We start from the raw sequence: 19,617 nt of genomic DNA, 5'->3' as shown, positions 1-19,617 counted from the left end.
TGGTCATGTGATTGGCTTACCACGACTACTTTATTCTTCCTCAGTCAAACAGCAGCACTCATGCGATTGTTTTGCCTCCTTAGCTCCAGGTGTTGTGCCAAAAAGTGATCGTCGGCCAGAAAGTGACTGCCGCCCGCAGGAGCGCGCAGCTGCTTAAAGCTGTAGCGCCCAGATTACTTACAGCTACTTCCGTGCAACTGATATAGGATGCGGTAAGCTGAAGACAGCTTCAACCGTCTGTTTGTTGAAAAATAGTAACACGACCGCATTTCCTTGTTAGTAACGGTAACGGCGTTGTAACGATAGAAATAGTAATTAGTTAGATTACTCGTTACTGAAAAAAGTAACGCCGTTAGTAACACAGTTATTCCCATCACTGCAAACAACTGAGTTATTTTTACACATCGGCCAGCATCTGGCCAATCCACCACCTTTCATTGTTTATATCGTTACAAAACAACAAAGAAACAAACAAAAAAAACATCGGCCCATAAAAACGAAAAATCACATCAGCCCACCAGGCAAATGCCTGGTATGCCCGATGGCCAGTCCAGCTATGTATGTTGCCATATAATTTTTTGATTGGTTGACATGGTACGTTTTAACACGCATAGCAGAGAGTGCATGCTAGGGCTGTCCTTAGAAAATGCAATTTTTTTTCCTGCAGAAAATGCGACAATTGTATTTAGGAAGAAACACAGCTGATATTTTTCATTATAACTCTGGTGTTACATGGCCTATCAACACAATTTGAAAACCGGTATGCAGTTTGAAGTCTGCACTTTAACACAAAGTGAAATGAAGACTCTGGGTTGCTGTATCTTGTTTCTGTGTTGTCTTAAATTGGTCATTTCATATATGCTCATTTCACGCGTGTCTACCGTTGCCTCTTTGTGTCTTACTCCTATTTTCAGTTCCTTCGGATTCTCCTCCTGCCCTGTTACTCTCCAGTGCTGGTTCAGGTCGCTTCCACTTCTACAGTCTGTCTACAGCAAAGGTTTCAATATTCATCCCGCTTACCTGGCTGCCCTCCTGCCCTTTGTGCTTCCCCTAAACCCCCTCTGGAATTTCTGGAACAGGACCTGCGTTCAATCCGTACATAACACACTCCCACCAACTCCACGACAATCAGTACTCATCTTTAGCCATTTCCTCGCCTTCTTGTCCAGTAACCCCTCTTTCCTTTGTTGCAGAGTTGGGGCTCCATCATTCCCTCTGTTGCCCGTGACTAATCATTCTCCAGCAGCAATCTCTGATGATCCCTTGCCCTGGCGATGCTTCTCATGTGAAGTTGTGTTGTGATTCTGAGCTCAAGTTTGTGAGTAAATAAATTCTTGTAAATAGTCCGTTGCATGTTATGAGTCTGCATTTGGGTCCAAAAACTTTATATGAATCTCCAGTTCATGACATGTTGCTTTCTATTGCATAGATTGACATTTTAACATGGAAGCTTTGAGTGACTGATTCTGGAGCCAGAATCAAATGGCCATGCAAGGAACTGCAGTTTGTGGCACTTCAGGCACAGAGCTCATTGGTTGGTCTCCTGCTTGTATCCAGGATGGGGGCTGATGTTTCAGTGGTAAACATGAATGAGAAACGATCTGCAAATTAATAAAAGCAGAGCACAGTTTCCTCAAACAGTCAGAGCAACTTCAGCACACAGATGAGAAGGCAGAAGGATAGGAAGATAAAAAAGTATAATTTAAGCTTTTCAAGTTTTTGATCATTAGACATTATCTGTCATTCTCTTCTTTGATTCCAGATATTGTGGCGTATTAATTCAAAGCTTTATTAAAAATCTTTTATTACATTTTACTAAAATGTGTATCTATGAATCTAAAAGCTTTGTCTGATGTGTGTTAACTGTTTCTTGGGTTTTGATGTATTTTGCAGAAACGAGCTGCTGTGGATGGAGAACCTAACGATGGTGATCCCTCTCAAACAGCCGATTGTGTTTGAACTTGAAGGCTTCTATATACCTCCAGGGTTTGGCCCTTTACTGTTCTTCCTGGCTCTGTTAACCTACATGGCGGTGCTGCTGGGCAATGGTGTCATAGTGTACGTGATTGTTATGGACAAGAACCTCCACAGACCCATGTTTGTAATGGTGTGCCACCTGCTAGTCTGTGATCTTTTGGGGTCCACAGCTGTGCTGCCTGGTCTCATGATGCACTTCTTGATGGGGCAGAAGAGGATTGCATACATCCCAGCCATTGCCCAGGCCTTTTCTGTGCACACATATGGGGTTGCAGTGCAGACTGTTCTGGGTGCGATGGCCTACGACAGGTAAAAAAATATCAGCTCGATGTAAAAATCAAACATTCATTCAAGTAAAAGCAGCATCAAAAGTAGAAGTGTCAATGTAATTTATGGATTATGTTACGATCTTTGACTGTATGTCAGCATTGTGTTTTTTTCCCCAACATTTCTTCTAGGAAGGATTTTCTTCTTTTTTAGTAGTAGGAGAATTTTTTGCAGAATTCTTCTTTGCTTTACAAAAAAGGAGAAAAACTGATAGATTTTGAAAGAGCTTTAAAATAATTTTATTCACATTTTTAAAACATATCTTTAACTATAAAGGATTTTGATTTCTCTGTGCAGGTACATTGCAGTGTGTGAACCTCTCAGGTATCACGCCATCATGACCTCGGCTCGGCTGCACTCCTGCTGCGCCCTGGCCTGGTTCATTGCTCTGGTCGTTATTGCTGTGCTCTTTGGCTTCCACATGAATGTCCCATTGTGTGGTCGAACCATCCAGCATGTTTACTGCAGCAACCAGTCTATCCTAAGCCTGGCCTGCATTCCCACACCTGTCAGTAACATCTATGGTCAGTCCGTAGTGTATGCAGTATATTGTTGAACGTTTAATCAGCTTTAGATCGGCCTGATATGGCCTCAGTTCCACATATTATTTTTTATTCAATTAACAGGAAAACGTAATAGTGTGCTACATACAACTTCTCATAAACAGTCTGATATCAATTTAATGTTATTTATACAGCACCAAATCACAACAAGAGTTGCCTCAAGGGGCTTCATGTAAGGTAGACCCTACAATAATATTAATAATATATACAGCAAAACCCCCAACCATCATATGACCCCCTATGAACCAGCACTTTCCAAGTGGGAAGGAAAAACTCCCTTTTAACAGGAAGAAACCTCCTGCAGAACCAGGATAAGGGAGGGGCGGGGCCATCTGCTGCGACTGGTTGGGGTGAGAGAAGGAAGACAGGATAAAGACATGCTGTGGAAGAGAGACAGAGATTAATAACAAGCATGAGTCAGTGCTGCTGTCTATTAACACATAGTGAAGTATTGGCATGTGTTTAAATCATTGGTAGTCTGATTCTTCTTCAGTCATCTTTCTCACTCACTAACAGGACATTTTTATTTTTTTATTTCATAGGGTTATCTCTGACCTGGATTGTCAACACAGGGATCTTCCTTATCATTGCTTTTTCCTACATCAGGATACTGAGTGCGTCTCTGAGACAAAGCGGAGTTCGCAGCAAGGCTTTTCAAACCTGTGCTTCTCACCTCCTCGTGTATGTGCTTTACCAAATAGCTGTATTGATCATAGTTATTAGTTACAGGTTTCCTTCAGCCTCCCAGAATCTAAAAAAGTTTTTCAGCATTCTGTTCATCATTGTTCCACCAGCGATCAACCCCATTATCTATGGGCTGGTCAGCAAAGATTTACGCAGCAGTATCATTAAACACTTCACCACACGAGTCTGCCACAAACACTGATGAACTCATGCTGTCAAATAATCCTCCGAAGATGTAGGACAAAAAAGATGGTAGAAATTTGTTTTTTCAAACTAGACTAAACATGAATGGGGTTCACTGTGTATCTCTGGCTCGAAAAGGAATGCCAGGGCAAAAGACCCCCATTCACTGGAGATCAACACATTTGAATCCTGGGTCATTGCATATTGTTGCTTTTATTAATGTTGCTGTGCCTCTCCATGAATCTTTGTCTTGTGCACTTAGTAACACAGCAGCATTTATGCTATTCTTTTAGATTTTTGCTTTCACATAAGGCTTGTTTAGCTTATGAAGAAACCTCTGAATCAGTTAGGGTTTCCGTTTAACCAAATGCATATTTTCACAAACTGGATGATCAACTTTTGTGCTCTTATGTGCATTTTCGCGCTACAGTTAATCTGATGGAAGATTTAATTTGGGGTATGCCAAAGAAAATAATAATATGGTGTAACCCTGACAGCAAATGAGTTGGGATGTTGTATAAAATGTAAATAAACACAGAATGTACTGATGAACACATCTGTTACACAACAGAACAGAGAAAACAAATAAAAGCATTTGAACATTTTGAATGGGTTGTCAGCCTCTGAAAAGGAATGCCCTTCACTTTACTTCTATTGTTCAGTTTTTATATATATATATATATATATATATATATATATATATATGGTATGTACCACCGGCAGATAGAGGAGGTGACTGATACCCAGAAATCCTACCAGTGGCTGGACAAAGCTGGACTGAAACACAGCACGGAGGCACTAATCATGGCAGCACAAGAACAAGCTCTGAGTACAAGGTCCATAGAGGCTGGGGTCTATCACACCAGGCAAGACCCCAGGTGCAGGCTGTGTAAAGATGCCCCTGAGACAATCCAGCACATAACAGCAGGGTGCAAGATGCTAGCAGGCAAGGCATACATGGAACGCCATAACCAAGTGGCCGGCATAGTGTACAGGAACATCTGTGCCGAGTATAACCTGGAAGTCCCGAGGTCAAAATGGGAGATGCCCCCAAGGGTGATGGAGAATGACCGAGCTAAGATCCTGTGGGACTTCCAGATACAGACGGATGGTGGATGGTGGTGGCTAACCAACCGGACATAGTGGTGGTAGACAAACAGAAGAAGACGGCTGTAGTGATCGATGTAGCGGTTCCGAATGACAGCAACATCAGGAAGAAGGAACACGAGAAGCTGGAGAAATACCAAGGGCTCAGAGAAGAGCTCAAGAGGATGTGGAGGGTGAAGGTAACGGTGGTCCCCGTGGTAATCGGAGCACTCGGTGCGGTGACTCCCAAGCTAGGCGAGTGGCTCCAGCAGATCCCAGGAACAACATCGGAGATCTTTGTCCAGAAGAGCGCAGTCCTGGGAACAGCTAAGATACTGCGCAGGACCCTCAAGCTCCCAGGCCTCTGGTAGAGGACCCGAGCTTGAAGGATAAACCGCCCGCAGGGGCGAGTGCGGAATTTTTTTTTATATATATATATTTAAGTGCAGTTCCTCTGAAGTTCTGTGCTATTTCACTTTTAATTGGAAGCACATTGTGATGCCATTATATACTGAAAGATTTTAAACAGTGTGAGATGACAATAAAAAAAACTTACAGCATTCCCTCACCATATCGCGGTTCACGTTTCCCAGACACGCTACATCACTGATTAATCTGTAAATTTATATCACCAGAATTTCATTATATTGTGGGTTTCTCTGGGGCCTATAGCTATTTTTATTTTTTCTATTTTAATTATTTTTGTGTTAAAAAAAATATTTTTAGCCTAAAAAATTAATAATAATATAAATACCATCTTACCGCGAAATACCACATCACTGATGCAGCCTACAGATCAAGGCATTATTTGGGCATTTAAGGCGCTATTTATGCAAAACACCCTGCACAAACCAAACGGTGTTCTGTTACTGGACTTCAAACATAAAGGTGTCCATAATTGTACAAGGCACCAGGACACCCTAGGCCACAGACCGATAATCAGTTTTGTAATCGTATCATCAGATGTGTGGCCACATGTTCTGGACACTAGGGTGAAGGGAGGTGCTGGGCTGTCACCTGATCACCACCTGGTGATGAGTTGGATCAGGTGGCGAGGGAGAACGCTGGACAGACTTGGGGCACCTAAATACAGGTCCTTCTCAAAAAATTAGCATATTGTGATAAAGTTCATTATTTCCTGTAATGTACTGATAAACATTAGACTTTCATATATTTTAGATTCATTACACACAACTGAAGTAGTTCAAGCCTTTCATTGTTTTAATATTGATGATTTTGGCATACATAACTCATGAAAACCCAAAATTCCTGTCTCAAAAAATTAGCATATTTTATCCAACCAATAAAAGAAAAGTGTTTTTAATACAAAAAAACTCAACCTTCAAATAATTATGTTCAGTTATGCACTCAATACTTGGTCGGGAATCCTTTTGCAGAAATGACTGCTTCAATGCGGCGTGGCATGGAGGCAATCAGCCTGTGGCACTGCTGAGGTGTTATGGAGGCCCAGGATGCTTCGATAGCAGCCTTAAGCTCATCCAGAGTGTTGGGTCTTGCGTCTCTCAACTTTCTCTTCACAATATCCCACAGATTCTCTATGGGGTTCAGGTCAGGAGAGTTGGCAGGCCAATTGAGCACAGTAATATCATGGTCAGTAAACCATTTACAGTGGTTTTGGCACTGTGAGCAGGTGCCAGGTCGTGCTGTAAAATGAAATCTTCATCTCCATAAAGCTTTTCAGCAGATGGAAGCATGAAGTGCTCCAAAATCTCCTGATAGCTAGCTGCATTGACCCTGCCCTTGATAAAACACAGTGGACCAACACCAGCAGCTGACATGGCACCCCAGACCATCACTGACTGTGGGTACTTGACACTGGACTTCAGGCATTTTGGCATTTCCCTCTCCCCAGTCTTCCTCCAGACTCTGGCACCTTGATTTCCGAATGACATGCAAAAGTTGCTTTCATCCGAAAAAAGTACTTTGGACCACTGAGCAACAGTCCAGTGCTGCTTCTCTGTAGCCCAGGTCAGGCGCTTCTGCCGCTGTTTCTGGTTCAAAAGTGGCTTGACCTGGGGAATGCGGCACCTGTAGCCCATTTCCTGCACACGCCTGTACACGGTGGCTCTGGATGTTTCTACTCCAGACTCAGTCTACTGCTTCCGCAGGTCCCCCAAGGTCTGGAATCGGTTCTTCTCCACAATCTTCCTCAGGGTCCGGTCACCTCTTCTTGTTGTGCAACGTTTTTTGCCACACTTTTTCCTTCCCACAGCCTTCCCACTGAGGTGCCTTGATACAGCACTCTGCGAACAGCCTATTCATTCAGAAATGTCTTTCTGTGTCTTACCCTCTTGCTTGAGGGTGTCAATGATGGCCTTCTGGACAGCAGTCAGGTCGGCAGTCTTACCCATGATTGCAGTTTTGAGTAATGAACCAGGCCGGGAGTTTTTAAAAGCCTCAGGAATCTTTTGCAGGTGTTTAGAGTTAATTCGTTGATTCAGATGGTTAGGTTAATAGCTCGTTTAGAGAACCTTTTCATGATATGCTAATTTTTTGAGACAGGAATTTTGGGTTTTCATGAGTTATGTATGCCAAAATCATCAATATTAAAACAATGAAAGGCTTGAACTACTTCAGTTGTGTGTAATGAATCTAAAATATATGAAATTCTAATGTTTATCAGTACATTACAGGAAATAATGAACTTTATCACAATATGCTAATTTTTTGAGAAGGACCTGTATATAGTGGGGGCACGCTGGAGGGCGAGGTGCTGTACCTGCACTGTATAGTTTGGGTATAGTGCTGCTGGCTTTGACTGAGATCATTGTTGGGTGGTGGAAGGAATGTTCAAGGACCTCCTTAATCCCACTGACACATCTTCCGTAAAGAAGACAGAGTCTGGGGACGAAGGGAACAACTTGTCCATCAGAGAGGGTGGGGTCAACGAGGCAGTTAAACAACTCCTTGGTGGCAGGGCCCCTGGAGTGGATGAGTTCCTGTAGGCCCTGGCTGTTGTAAGGCTGTCATGGTTGACATGCATTTACAATGTTGCGTAGAGATCAGGGGCGGTACCTCTGGATTGGCAGACTGGGGTGGTGATTTCCATCTTCAAGAAGGGTGACCGGGGGGTGTGTTCCAACTATAGGGGGCTCACACTCCTCAGCCTCCCTAGTAAGGTCTATGCCAGAGTACTTAAAAGGAAGGTCCGTCTTTTAGCTGAACCTCAGTTACAGGAGGAACAATGCGGTTTTTGTCTCAGTTATGGAACACTAGACCAGCTCTTTACTCTCTCAAGGATACTTGAGGGTGCATGGGAGTTTGCCCAAAATATGTGTTTTGTTGACTTGGAGAAGGCATTTGACCTTGTCCCTTGGAGTGTTCTCCGGGAGTATGAGGTGTCTGGTCCGTTGCTATGAGCCATTTGATCCTTATACAACCATTGCAAGAGCTTGGTCCGCATAGCCAGCAAGAAGTTGGACTTGTTTCCAGTGGGTGTTGGACTCCGCAAGGGCTGCCCTTTGTCACTGATCCTGTACATAATTTCTATGGACAGAAATTCTAGGCATAGTCAAGTTGTGAAAGGCTTTCACTTGGGCGGTTTCATGATCTCATCTCTGCTTTTCGCAGATGATGTGGTTCTGTTGACTTCATCAGGTGATGGTCAGCCAAGAGATTATATCTCTTGGAGATTATATCTCTTGGCTGACCTGGGAATGCCTTGGTGTTTCCTTGGATAAGCTGGAGAAGGTGGCTGGGGAGAAGGAGGTCTGGGCTTCTCTGCTTAGGCGGATAGGTCGAAGAAAATGAATGGATGGCTGGATAGACAAGGTTTTCTACTTTTTCTACTTTGCTGAATTTCACCGTAGTGGGTCCCAGAATGTAATCCCCACGATAATAGAGGAATACTGTACTTTTCTGTACAGTTTCCTAAAATTTTTAAATGCCTGCAGAGTAGTTTTATGTTAGTGCTGTCTGCTCAATCAATCAATCAATCAATCAATCAAGGCTTGATTCAATCAAGGCTTCACTACAGGGGGGCCCTGCAGGGGGGCCCTGCAGGGCCCCTGCAGTGAAATGGGACCCCCCCCGACCTTACATACACACACAGACATTACATGGGGATACAAGTCGGAGATTGGTAGCATTGGGGAGAAAAAAACATTGAAATGTACATTACAATGGGAAAGTACAAGAGGAAAAAAAGAGACCCCTTCTCATGCTGTGCTTTCATGGTAGGACAGCATGAGAACAGGAAACAAAAAAACTCCTCTGCACAAAAAAAGCACATAAATGTCCACAACCCAACATTGGGAAGACATAACAAGCCACACGATAGGGTAATGGGTAAGGAGCAATGTGAAGCAAACCCAGCAGCCGCCTCGCACAGCGCTATCTTATCCAGCGCGGCACGTAGACCCGCCATGTTCCCCCACAGGAAACAAGCATCGAAGGCGTTTGGAAAGGGAGGGGGATGAGTGTGTGGTTATCAGTGTAAGTGTATGTGTATGCGTGTCCATAGTTCAGCGGAGACAGTGTCCTTCGCCCTGCCAGGCTAAGTAAACAGTCTGCCAGCCAACCCAGGTGGCCGCATAGAATGGGGAGGAACAATGTCAACACAGTCGTTATCAGGGATTGTTTTGTTCGGCTCCAGCCTTGAGCCCGCAGCTGGCGCTGGAGGGGGTAGCCGCATTAAGATGGCGATTTCTTTCCAACAGCTCATGAGAATTTCGAGCTGTTTTGTTTTAGCACTCCGACACTGATCTCTCCATCTCCCGTTGGATAGCCGCCAGTTTCTCCATGATGTTGTTTACCTTCAATTCTGTGGTCTTGTCAATCTTTTGGTCACAGAGCAGATTCTGAGACCTCACGACCGTAGCCAACTGATCCGTGATGTTTTCCAGCTTCCGCCCATAGTTGTTGATTTGAGCTGATTCTTCCCTGATGTGTCCCAGTATCCGCTCAGAGATGTTATTCTGAGTATTCACTGCAGCCGCAATAGCCTCCAAGCTCTTGACCATGTCCCCGTCTGTGAGCCCTTTCTGAGAAGCCGCGCCTTGTCCAGTCAATTCAATCTCAGCGGGCAGCTTTGTGGGGGTTTGAGCAGCCGGTTCCGCTGTCTTAATTCTCCGATAAGCCAGGGCCAAGCCAGCTCCGATCAGCAAGAACCGTGTTATCATGGTTCCGAATAGGTAGATATCTTCAGCGTCCTCGATCGACAGTCCCGCCAGGCACACGATCCTCCATTTCTGCCACCCGTCCATCGTGTATCCAGCAGGGAAAGTCCCTCCAGGGCACTCAGGCTCTCCCGAGCCCAAACTTCTCGTTGAGAAGAGGGTGTCAATAGCTTTCAGAGACCAGTTGATCACATCCATAGTTGTCTTTAGGTTTTAGACACAGGCTGTGAGAGAGTGTTCCAGGGAAGTAAGAAGAAAAACACGAGACAAGACAAGGACATAAGTGGCTGAGCAGGGAAGATAGGGGAAGGAGGAGAGGAGAAAAGAGCGACCGCCTTCGCTGAGAGCCAAACGAGAAACATTGCTCAACTTGTTAATAACCTGTCATAAAAATTACAGTGCTGTGAAAAAGTTTTTTTTTTACTTTTTTTTTTTTTTTTTGCCACACATTTCAGTTGATGGAACAAATTTGAATATTAGACAAAGAATACCATATTAAATAAAAAATACAGTTTTGGAAAGTTTTTAATTTATAGTCAAATGGAGCAGTTCTGCAACCACTAAACTGCACAAATGCCCTGTTTAGTGGTTAGCACTGATGTCTCGCGACAAGGTCCTGAGTTCAATTCCACCATCAGGCCCTTCTGTGTGGATTTTGCATGTTCTCCCCGTGTTTGCGTGGGTACTCTGACTTCCTCCGACAGTCCAAAGACATGCAGTTAGTGCGGTTAGGTTAATTGGTAACTCTAAATTGCCCGTAGGTGTGAGTGTGAGTGTGAATGGTTGTCTGTCTCTGTGTGTTAGCCCTGCGACAGACTGGCGACCTTTCCAGGATGTACCCTGCCTCTCTCCCTAAGACAGCTGGGATAGGCTCCAGCCCCCCCACAACCCTGAAAAGGATAAGCGAAAGAGAATGGATGGGGGAAAAAGCATTCCAAATCTACTTGGCCTTGCATGAAAACATAATTAAGTCCTGGCTGTCCCACCCTTGGCACCAAGAAGTGTAATGAAGCATTTGCAATAATTGACAACGAGTCTGTTCTTTGGAGTATTATTTTAATTCAGCCACATTGGATTATTTATGAGCACAAATGGCCTATTTAGGGTCATGCCAAAGTATCTCAATTAGATTTAAACCCGGACTTTTACCAGGCCACTCAAAACCTTCATTTTGATTTTTCTGAGCCAGTCAGACCTAGACTTGCTGAACTGGGTTGTCCTGCTGTACGACACTAACACTTCAGAAAGGTGTGGACCATGTATGGCCAGGGGTCATGAGCTGGTCTTAACATCAGTTATGGTAAGTCTGGTGTAACTGAATGTGGCTTAAAAGTGTTGTGTCGGCCAGATTTGGGTCAAATGTCATGCCAGTGTATCAAAGATACATGAAAGAGAATGGATGTAGCTCCCTGAGAGCTACGGCGCACCTTGAAAGTATTCACAGGGCTTCATCTGTTCCACATTTTCTAATGTCTGATGTCTCATGTTATTTTATATTTTTAATAAATATGGTAGAATTTCAAGCAAACTTACAATGCCATTATGGGGTATTGTCTTGATGCATCATCCAGGTAAGGAAATCCTAAAAAGTTGAGTCTGTTCATCTGGATGTGGTGTTTTTCAGTGGGAGTTGTTTCAGTCATTATGCAAATGTACTGTACTGTGCAGGAACTCTGCAGTCAGATGAAACTAAAGAAGTTGCTACGTCCAGACAGACAGAACCAACTTTTGGAGATTATGGGGTATTGTGTGTAGAAGTTTTTGGAAAAGTTTCACATGCGTCATAATCTTAACTTTGCCTTGTCTTAGTTTTGCTTCTAATTTATTTATTTATTTTTTAATAATTTTTTTTAAAAATCCATCTTATTTACTTATACAGGACATATACAGGTTTATATATAGGGTTACTATATAAAAGTACTTTTTTTCGGTAGTTATGAAGGAAGAAATTTAATATGATGATCAAAACAGTCTATGTCGACTCATTTTGGAGCCTCCAAGTGGTCTCTCGGATAGCTGCAGTTCTCTTTTCTTTTTTCAGTTGGAATGAAAGGTTAAGGGAAGGGATCTGCAATACTGAAGTGAAATCAATAAAAGCACAACACACCACTCAACCAGTCAGAGTCAGTGCTCTGACTCGTCGACAGGAGGGGAGAAAGTGATGATTAAAGCTTTTCAGAAGAACATTTGTTGGGTGTTGATCATTAGAAATGACTGTTAGTTTTTTGTTATTCTTGTGAGATCATCTGTTTACTGTCTGTCCTTTAGTTGTTTTATTGCAGGTACAGTGACGTATATTTCCAGTAAGCTGAAAATGTCGAATTTTACCTATAATACTGATATATCACGTGTACTGTATTATGTTATTTCTCTCTTTGATGTGTTAACTGTTTCTTGGGTTTTGATGTATTTTGCAGAAACGAGCTGCTGTGGATGGAGAACCTAACGATGGTGATTCCTCTCAAACAGCCAATTGTGTTTGAACTTGAAGGCTTCTATATACCTCCAGGGTTTGGCCCTTTACTGTTCTTCCTGGCTCTGTTTACCTACATGGCGGTGCTGCTGGGCAATGGTGTCATAGTGTACGTGATTGTTATGGACAAGAACCTCCACAGACCCATGTTTGTAATGGTGTGCCACCTGCTAGTCTGTGATCTTTTGGGGTCCACAGCTGTGCTGCCTGGTCTCATGATGCACTTCTTGATGGGGCAGAAGAGGATTGCATACATCCCAGCCATTGCCCAGGCCTTTTCTGTGCACACATATGGGGTTGCAGTGCAGACTGTTCTGGGTGCGATGGCCTACGACAGGTAATAAAACTATCAGCTCAACGTAAAAATCAAAGAAAAAAGAAAATCAAACTTTCCTTTTTGATGCTGCTTTCACTTGAATGAATGTTTGAATGTAATTGATAATGGATTGTAATTGTAATGAATTATGTCTCCAACCTTTAGCTGTATGTCAGCATTGTGTTCTTTCTATCTGTTCTTCTTCTGTTTTTATCTTCTTTTTGTTTGTAGAATTGGAAAAAAAAGTTGTTGTTTTTTCCAAAGAAATGAGAAACTACAGGATTTTGAAAAGACTTAAAAATAATTTCTTTCATTAATAAAACTTCTAAATTAAAATCTACTACATATCTTTTAGTATAAATGTCTCTTTGATTTCTCTGTGCAGGTACATTGCAGTGTGTGAACCTCTCAGGTATCACGCCATCATGACCTCGGCTCGGCTGCACTCCTGCTGCGCCCTGGCCTGGTTGCTTGCTCTGCTGCTTATAGCTGTGCTCTTCGGCTTCCACATGAATGTCCCATTGTGTGGCAGAGTCATTCTGCATGTTTACTGCAGCAACCGGGGTATCCTAGGCCTGGCCTGCATTCCCACACCTGCCAGTAACATCTATGGTCAGTCCGTAGTGTATGCAGTAGATGGTTGAACATTTTATCAGCTTCAAATCAGCTTGATTTATAGCCTCAGCTTCACAGTTTAATTTTTTTTCTCTCCCTCCGTAGTTAAAAGGATGAGTGTAGTATTGCAAACCATTGTCTCCACTTTATACTGTTGTACAAGCAACTTCTAAATAATATTCTGTGTTTTGTTGGATTTTTAGAGAAAGGAATTAAACTGATTGTGTTGTCATGGTTTTTCTTCAGAGTTAAAGGAAAGCTTGTCCCCACAGTGAGTTCTCAAACATTTATTAGCTGGTTTTTCTATATATACACAGATATAAACAGACTTCAACTAAGGGAACAATTCAACCACATGGGTATGGGGACATGTAATACTTGATTGAAAGGACAGTTGTCTCTTTTTATTTGGTAGGTCTGGCCATGACCTGGACTGTGAGTACAGGGATCTTCCTCATCATTGCTTTTTCCTACATCAGGATCCTGCACGTATCTCTAAAACACGGCAGAATCGACACCAGCATCCACAGCAAGGCCTTTCAAACCTGTGCTTCTCACCTTGTCGTGTACGTGCTCTACCAAATAGCCTCAGTGATCATAATTGTGAGTTACAGGTTTCCTTCAGTGTCTGAAAACCTGAAGAAATTCTTTAGCATTCTGTTCATCATCGTTCCACCAGCCATCAACCCCATTATCTACGGACTGGTCAGCAAAGAGTTACGCAGCAGCATCATTAAACACTTCACAATCTAGTGCAGTGTAAATGTTCCAAAAATACTGGATACTCCTACAAGAGGCAGAACAAAGCCCAACAAAGTTTTTTAATATTATTGATATTATTAATTAATTTTTATTTATGAATTGTTGTTGTGATTTATATATAAATGATACCAAATTGAATTAATGTCAAGATGAATGGACCCAAACTCCTGTAATTTCAGAATGAATGACCTGATTTGTCTTCCTTTCTACATCTATGAAAAAAAATGTGAATATCTTAATGCCTCAAGGAAGTTAATTACTTTAGAATAGAATAGCCCTTTATTGTCATTGTACATGTACAACGAAATTATGGGTGTTCCACTCTGCAGGAGTTTAAAAAATACATAAATAGGAATAAATAGCAAACAGAAAAGATATATAGAGTCTAGAGGAATATATATACAAAACATAGAAAGGCACACAGTGGAGAGCAAAGTGCTTGGAAGTAGTGCAAAGACTTGGTCTGAATAGAGTCATGTAGGGTTAATCAGACCATGGCTCAGATGGGTGACGTGGGTGGGCAGGGCTGGGGTGTGGGGGAATAGTGTTTGTTAACAGTCTGAATGACCAAGGGGAAGAAGCTGTTAGTGAGTCTGGAGGTGTGGGACCTGATTGACCTGAGGCACAGACCAGAGAGCAGCGGGTCAAACAGGTGGTGGGTGGGTTCACCTGTGAGGGCCCTGGTTTACCTGAGACAGGAGGATCTGGCAATGGCCTCCAGGGTGGCAGAGAGCAGCCAATCATTTTTTGGGATGTGTTAGTTACTCTCCGCGCAGCCTTCCTGTTCCCATTAGTGTCCCCTGCATACCATACAGACACACTGCGTACACACAGAATTAAAATAAATGGAAACTGAGAATCTACAATGAAACACTTGTGTAATTTTCAACAGGTTTTGCTGGGATTGTCTCAGAGAGGTCAACCTGGGCTTGGTTCAACAGTCTGACTGTTAAATCCAACAAAATATGATATGGAAGTGTAGAGTCAGTGCTCTTTGTTAAAAAGTGTGTTATGGGGTTGACTTTGTACTGGCCTCATAGAACCACTTTCTACTTTCCAGGAGTTAAACACCTCCACACAAAAGTCACTGACGCCAGTGTGGGTTTAGACTTCGCTTTATATGGCAGATGTGAAACTGTAACAACAAAATACAGTGTATACGAGTGACAAACTAAAATAATTACTTAACAAGCAGCATGACCAAGTGCTAATGCTAACAGCAAATAACTGCCTACAAACCATAAATTAGCCTGCGTAATACAGCATGTAAGTAACTGCCATGAATTGACATAAAGTGCCAAGCAATAATGCATACTCACAGGAAATGTCTTTTTATGAACCTTTCACAACATAAAACATGTTAATCAGTCGACTCTCTGAGTTTTTCTGACATGTCTCCTGTCTGCACGGACCATGCCTTTCTCTTAAGCGTCATTTTCTGTTTAAATGAGGTCAAAAAAGTTTATTCAATGAGGAACATCCAAGGCAATCAAAAAAGTGGTAATTATTGGGTGAAATGCCATTTGTGTTTCTCCATCATGCAATCTTTTGGCTTTCATGCCTCCTTTAGTCAAGAGATGATGTGAATCCTGTTTGAAGCTTTGTGGATTGCCCTTTGTTTTACGTTTCCCCCTCAATTTCACTTTTAGTCAACGTGAATTCACTGTGTAATTGTGTCACTTTATTAGCAGAGTCCTTCTGAAATGTGCCAACAGCATTGAGAGTAACATCTCTCTGCCCCTTAATGCTCTCTGATTGCTATGGAAACGAGTAAATATTTCTTTCAAAATAAGAAACACATCTACAACACGGGAATAGACCCAGGGAAACTGAGTTAACGATAAAAACCCTGAAAACCATACATTTCACACCCGAGCCTCAACTCTCACGACCTGGTACCAAATGACTCATGGACCAGTCCATGGGCTGGGGGTTGCAGACCGCTGCTCTTATTGATATATGTATTTGGTTGGATGACCATATGTACGAGTATGGGAAACCGACCAGTAGCCTTCGCCAGGCTGACAGAGGTTCAAGCTCTCGGACGGGGTTTTAGTACGCAGAACGGCATATGGTGGAATACGAGCAAACTGACGATGAGGAACAGTCCATGCAGCCAAGCTGATCAGAGAAGAAGGCACGTGGCAGGAGCGTTTTGCTTATGGGAAGAAGGGACATTTTGAAGTTGCATGTCCTTCTCGGCTAAAAGATGTTGCCCATCAGCAGTGGTAGGGATACTGACAGCTGCTACTGAGAATGTATTTTCCCACCTATCATGTCCTGCTAAGCTCACACCTTACTCCCATACTTACTCGTAAAGCACGCTAATCAATTCAAGGGCCGTACAAAACTTCATGGGTGAGACGCAAGCTCAGAAGCTGGGTCTCCTTCTAGTTCCCCTTCCTGAACTGTTGCAAGAATTTGGCTAGCCAATATAACTCACCGCACCGAGGAAATTCAGTTAACATTATCCGGCAATCAGTGAACAATGCATTTTCAGATTTCATTAACCATGTTGTGCTTGTCTACCTGGACGACATTCTCATATTCTCCAAGAATCAAGTAGATCATGTGAAACAGATCCAACTCATCCTGCAATGACTTCTTTATAACCGTCTGTTCATGAAAGGAGAAAAATGCAAATTCTATGTGCAGACTCTGTCCTTTCTGGGGTTTATTGTTGAACAGGGGCAGCTGCAGGCAGATCCGGCTAAGGTCAGGGCCTTGGTGGAGTGGCCTAAGAACTGTGGCCTAAGAAGCCCAAGAACTGGAAGGAACTACAGAGGTTCCTGGGATTTGCGAATTTCTACCAGCGATTCATAAGAGACTTCAACAAAGTGGTAATTCCCCTCAATCACCATACTTCTAATGTGTAAGAGTGCAAACTACTTGAATTGATCTTATTTGTCAGGTTACTCCATTAAAATCCTCTTCTACAGAAATCCTGAAGGGGAAAATTAGCCAAAGAGATGAAAACCTGTGTTGACTTATTCACTCTGAACCACCCTAAGTTATTTGAGAGTTTCTTTTTTAACTTTTTTTCAATTTTTTCATCATGCTTGACCTAATATGTCTGACCCAGCAATGGAAAAAAATAAAATAAAAGTCAGTCACTATTAAGTTAACGTTTCACTAGTGAAGTTGAGCTGAGGAAGGGATCTGGACTGATGTTACTTGGCATCAAGTAACATCAAGAGGATTGATGTTCCTCATAGAACCACTTTCTACTTTCCAGGAGTTAAACACCTCCACACAAAAGTCACTGACGCCAGTGTGGGTTTAGACTTCGCTTTATATGGCAGATGTGAAACTGTAACAACAAAATACAGTGTATACGAGTGACAAACTAAAATAATTACTTAACAAGCAGCATGACCAAGTGCTAATGCTAACAGCAAATAACTGCCTACAAACCATAAATTAGCCTGCGTAATACAGCATGATTTCCTCAGTGAGTGAAAAAACTTCAGCACTCTAATGAGAAGGAGGGGAGGGGAAAGCGTTGCAAGAGTGCTTCAAATGTTCTATATGCACTGCAGGTTTGTTTTCTTTTTCTATGAACTGTTTTCACAGATTGACTTTTTTTGCTTTTGTGGTTTCCTTAGAGGTATATACATTTCATTCAATCAACAATTTCAAAGGTTTTTATTAGCCTTTCAATTGACCTTTGTGGTCATAAATGTAACATTTTTATTATTCATTCTTGTGTAAATGCAAATATGTCTGTTATTGTGTAAATACTCACGCTATTGTGTACTTCACACACATGGAGAAATGCCAAACTGCCTTTCATTGTTCTTGTAACAGTGACAATAAAAAACTATTCTATTCTATTCTATTCTATTCTATTCTATTAATGTCTTTGTTGTCTGAATATTCTTGGGTTTTGATGTCTTTTGCAGGGAAGCGCTGTTGTAGATGGAGAATCTAACGATGCTGACTCCTCTCAAACAGCCGATTGTGTTTGAACTTGAAGGCTTCTATATACCACCAGGGTTTGGTCCTCTGCTGTTCTTCCTGGCTCTTTTAACCTATATGGTGGTGCTTTTGGGGAATGGTGTGGTGGTGTTTGTTATAGTTAAAGATAAGATCCTGCACAGACCCATGTTTGTAATGGTGTGCCATCTGCTAGTCTGTGATCTTTTGGGGGCCACAACAGTGCTACCTTGCATCATGATGCACTTCTTGACCGGGCAGAAGAAGATTGCATACATTCCGGCTATCACCCAGGCCTTCTTCATGCACACTTATGGGGTTGCGGTACAAACTATTCTGGCTGCGATGGCCTACGACAGGTAATGAAAGGCATTAACTACTGATCAAAACTGATCCAACTATTCTTTTTGGTGGTTTTGTAAACTACTGGGCTTTAAAATGTTCTGAATGCTACTAATGTCATTCCCTTGCTCCTTTCCAGCAGTTTGTGTTTTGGGAAGTTTGTTTAACTGGTTGTTGGTAGAATTGTAGAGTTTGTAAATGGAAACTGGAATTTAAATCATGTTTGAAGGACTTTTAAAAGTTAAAGCTCCTAATAATTTCAATATGTGAATATTTAATTCTAAAGAACAACGTTTTTTCTCTGTGTAGGTACATTGCAGTGTGTGAACCTCTCAGGTATCACGCCATCATGACCTCAGCTCGGCTGCACTCCTGCTGCGCCCTGGCCTGGTTTATTGCTGTGGCGCTCATTGCTGTGCTCTTCGGCTTCCACATGAATGTCCCGTTGTGTGGTCGAATCATCCAGCATGTTTACTGCAGCAACCGGGGTATCCTAGGCCTGGCCTGCATTCCCACCCCTACCAGTGACATCTATGGTCAGTACATTACCCCGGAGCTTCAATTCTGCTTCTTACGAAAAAAGACCTTTTTTTAATAGGCCAAAGTCTCCAAAAATGCTGTTTTGATGACTGTGGATTTGCTTTGTGTTTTCAACAAGTTTAGCTTGTCGAGTTATCCTAAATTAGTAATATTTCTGGGTCATAAATGATAAACTGACTTGAATTTTGTTTTTTTATAATACATAATTCTAGTCATACTGGCTATTCAAAGCAGTTATAAGTAAAAATGTTTGTGACTGGAAGGGTACAGGACACTGAAATAAGAGGATAATTGTCTTTTTTTTCCTATTCTATAGGTCTGTCCATGACCTGGTCTGTGAGTACAGGGATGTTCCTCATCATTGCTTTTTCCTACATCAGGATCCTGTGTGCTTCGGTAAAACAAGGCAGAACTGATAGTAGAATTCGCAGCAAGGCCTTTCACACTTGTGCTTCTCATCTTGTTGTGTATGTGCTTTTTGAAATAGCTTCACTGACCATAATTGTAAGTTATAGGTTCCCTTTACTCTCCCAAAACATAAAGAAGTTCTTAAGCATTCTATTCATCATTGTCCCACCAGCCATCAACCCCATTATTTATGGACTGGTCAGTAAAGACTTGCGCATGAGCATCATTAGACTCTTCACCATACAAGGAAGTCACAGAAGTCGATGA

The 19,617-nt window shown here is 42.3% G+C and overlaps 2 protein-coding genes and 1 pseudogene across 2 annotated transcripts; all 3 read left to right on the top strand.

Annotated features, from left to right (window-relative positions):
• The first annotated feature begins 207 nt into the window (after positions 1–207).
• On the top strand, positions 208–3,753 carry LOC134637682 (olfactory receptor 2K2-like). The gene is made up of 4 exons (XM_065471787.1): positions 208–212; positions 1,894–2,286; positions 2,602–2,828; positions 3,410–3,753. The coding sequence occupies exons 1-4, from the start codon at positions 208–210 to the stop codon at positions 3,751–3,753; spliced, it is 969 nt and encodes a 322-aa protein (XP_065327859.1).
• Positions 3,754–7,627: 3,874 nt separating this feature from the next.
• Positions 7,628–14,115, top strand: LOC134637678 (olfactory receptor 2K2-like). Its single transcript, XM_063488168.1, has 4 exons — positions 7,628–7,782; positions 12,376–12,768; positions 13,133–13,359; positions 13,778–14,115. The coding sequence occupies exons 1-4, from the start codon at positions 7,628–7,630 to the stop codon at positions 14,113–14,115; spliced, it is 1,113 nt and encodes a 370-aa protein (XP_063344238.1).
• A 572-nt stretch (positions 14,116–14,687) lies between these two features.
• On the top strand, positions 14,688–19,617 carry LOC134637676 (olfactory receptor 52E4-like; annotated as a pseudogene).

This window comes from Pelmatolapia mariae, linkage group LG10_11 (assembly GCF_036321145.2).
Source record: "Pelmatolapia mariae isolate MD_Pm_ZW linkage group LG10_11, Pm_UMD_F_2, whole genome shotgun sequence".
In the NCBI taxonomy this organism is placed as follows: domain Eukaryota; kingdom Metazoa; phylum Chordata; class Actinopteri; order Cichliformes; family Cichlidae; genus Pelmatolapia; species Pelmatolapia mariae.
This window is presented reverse-complemented; position numbering and strand designations above follow the sequence as displayed.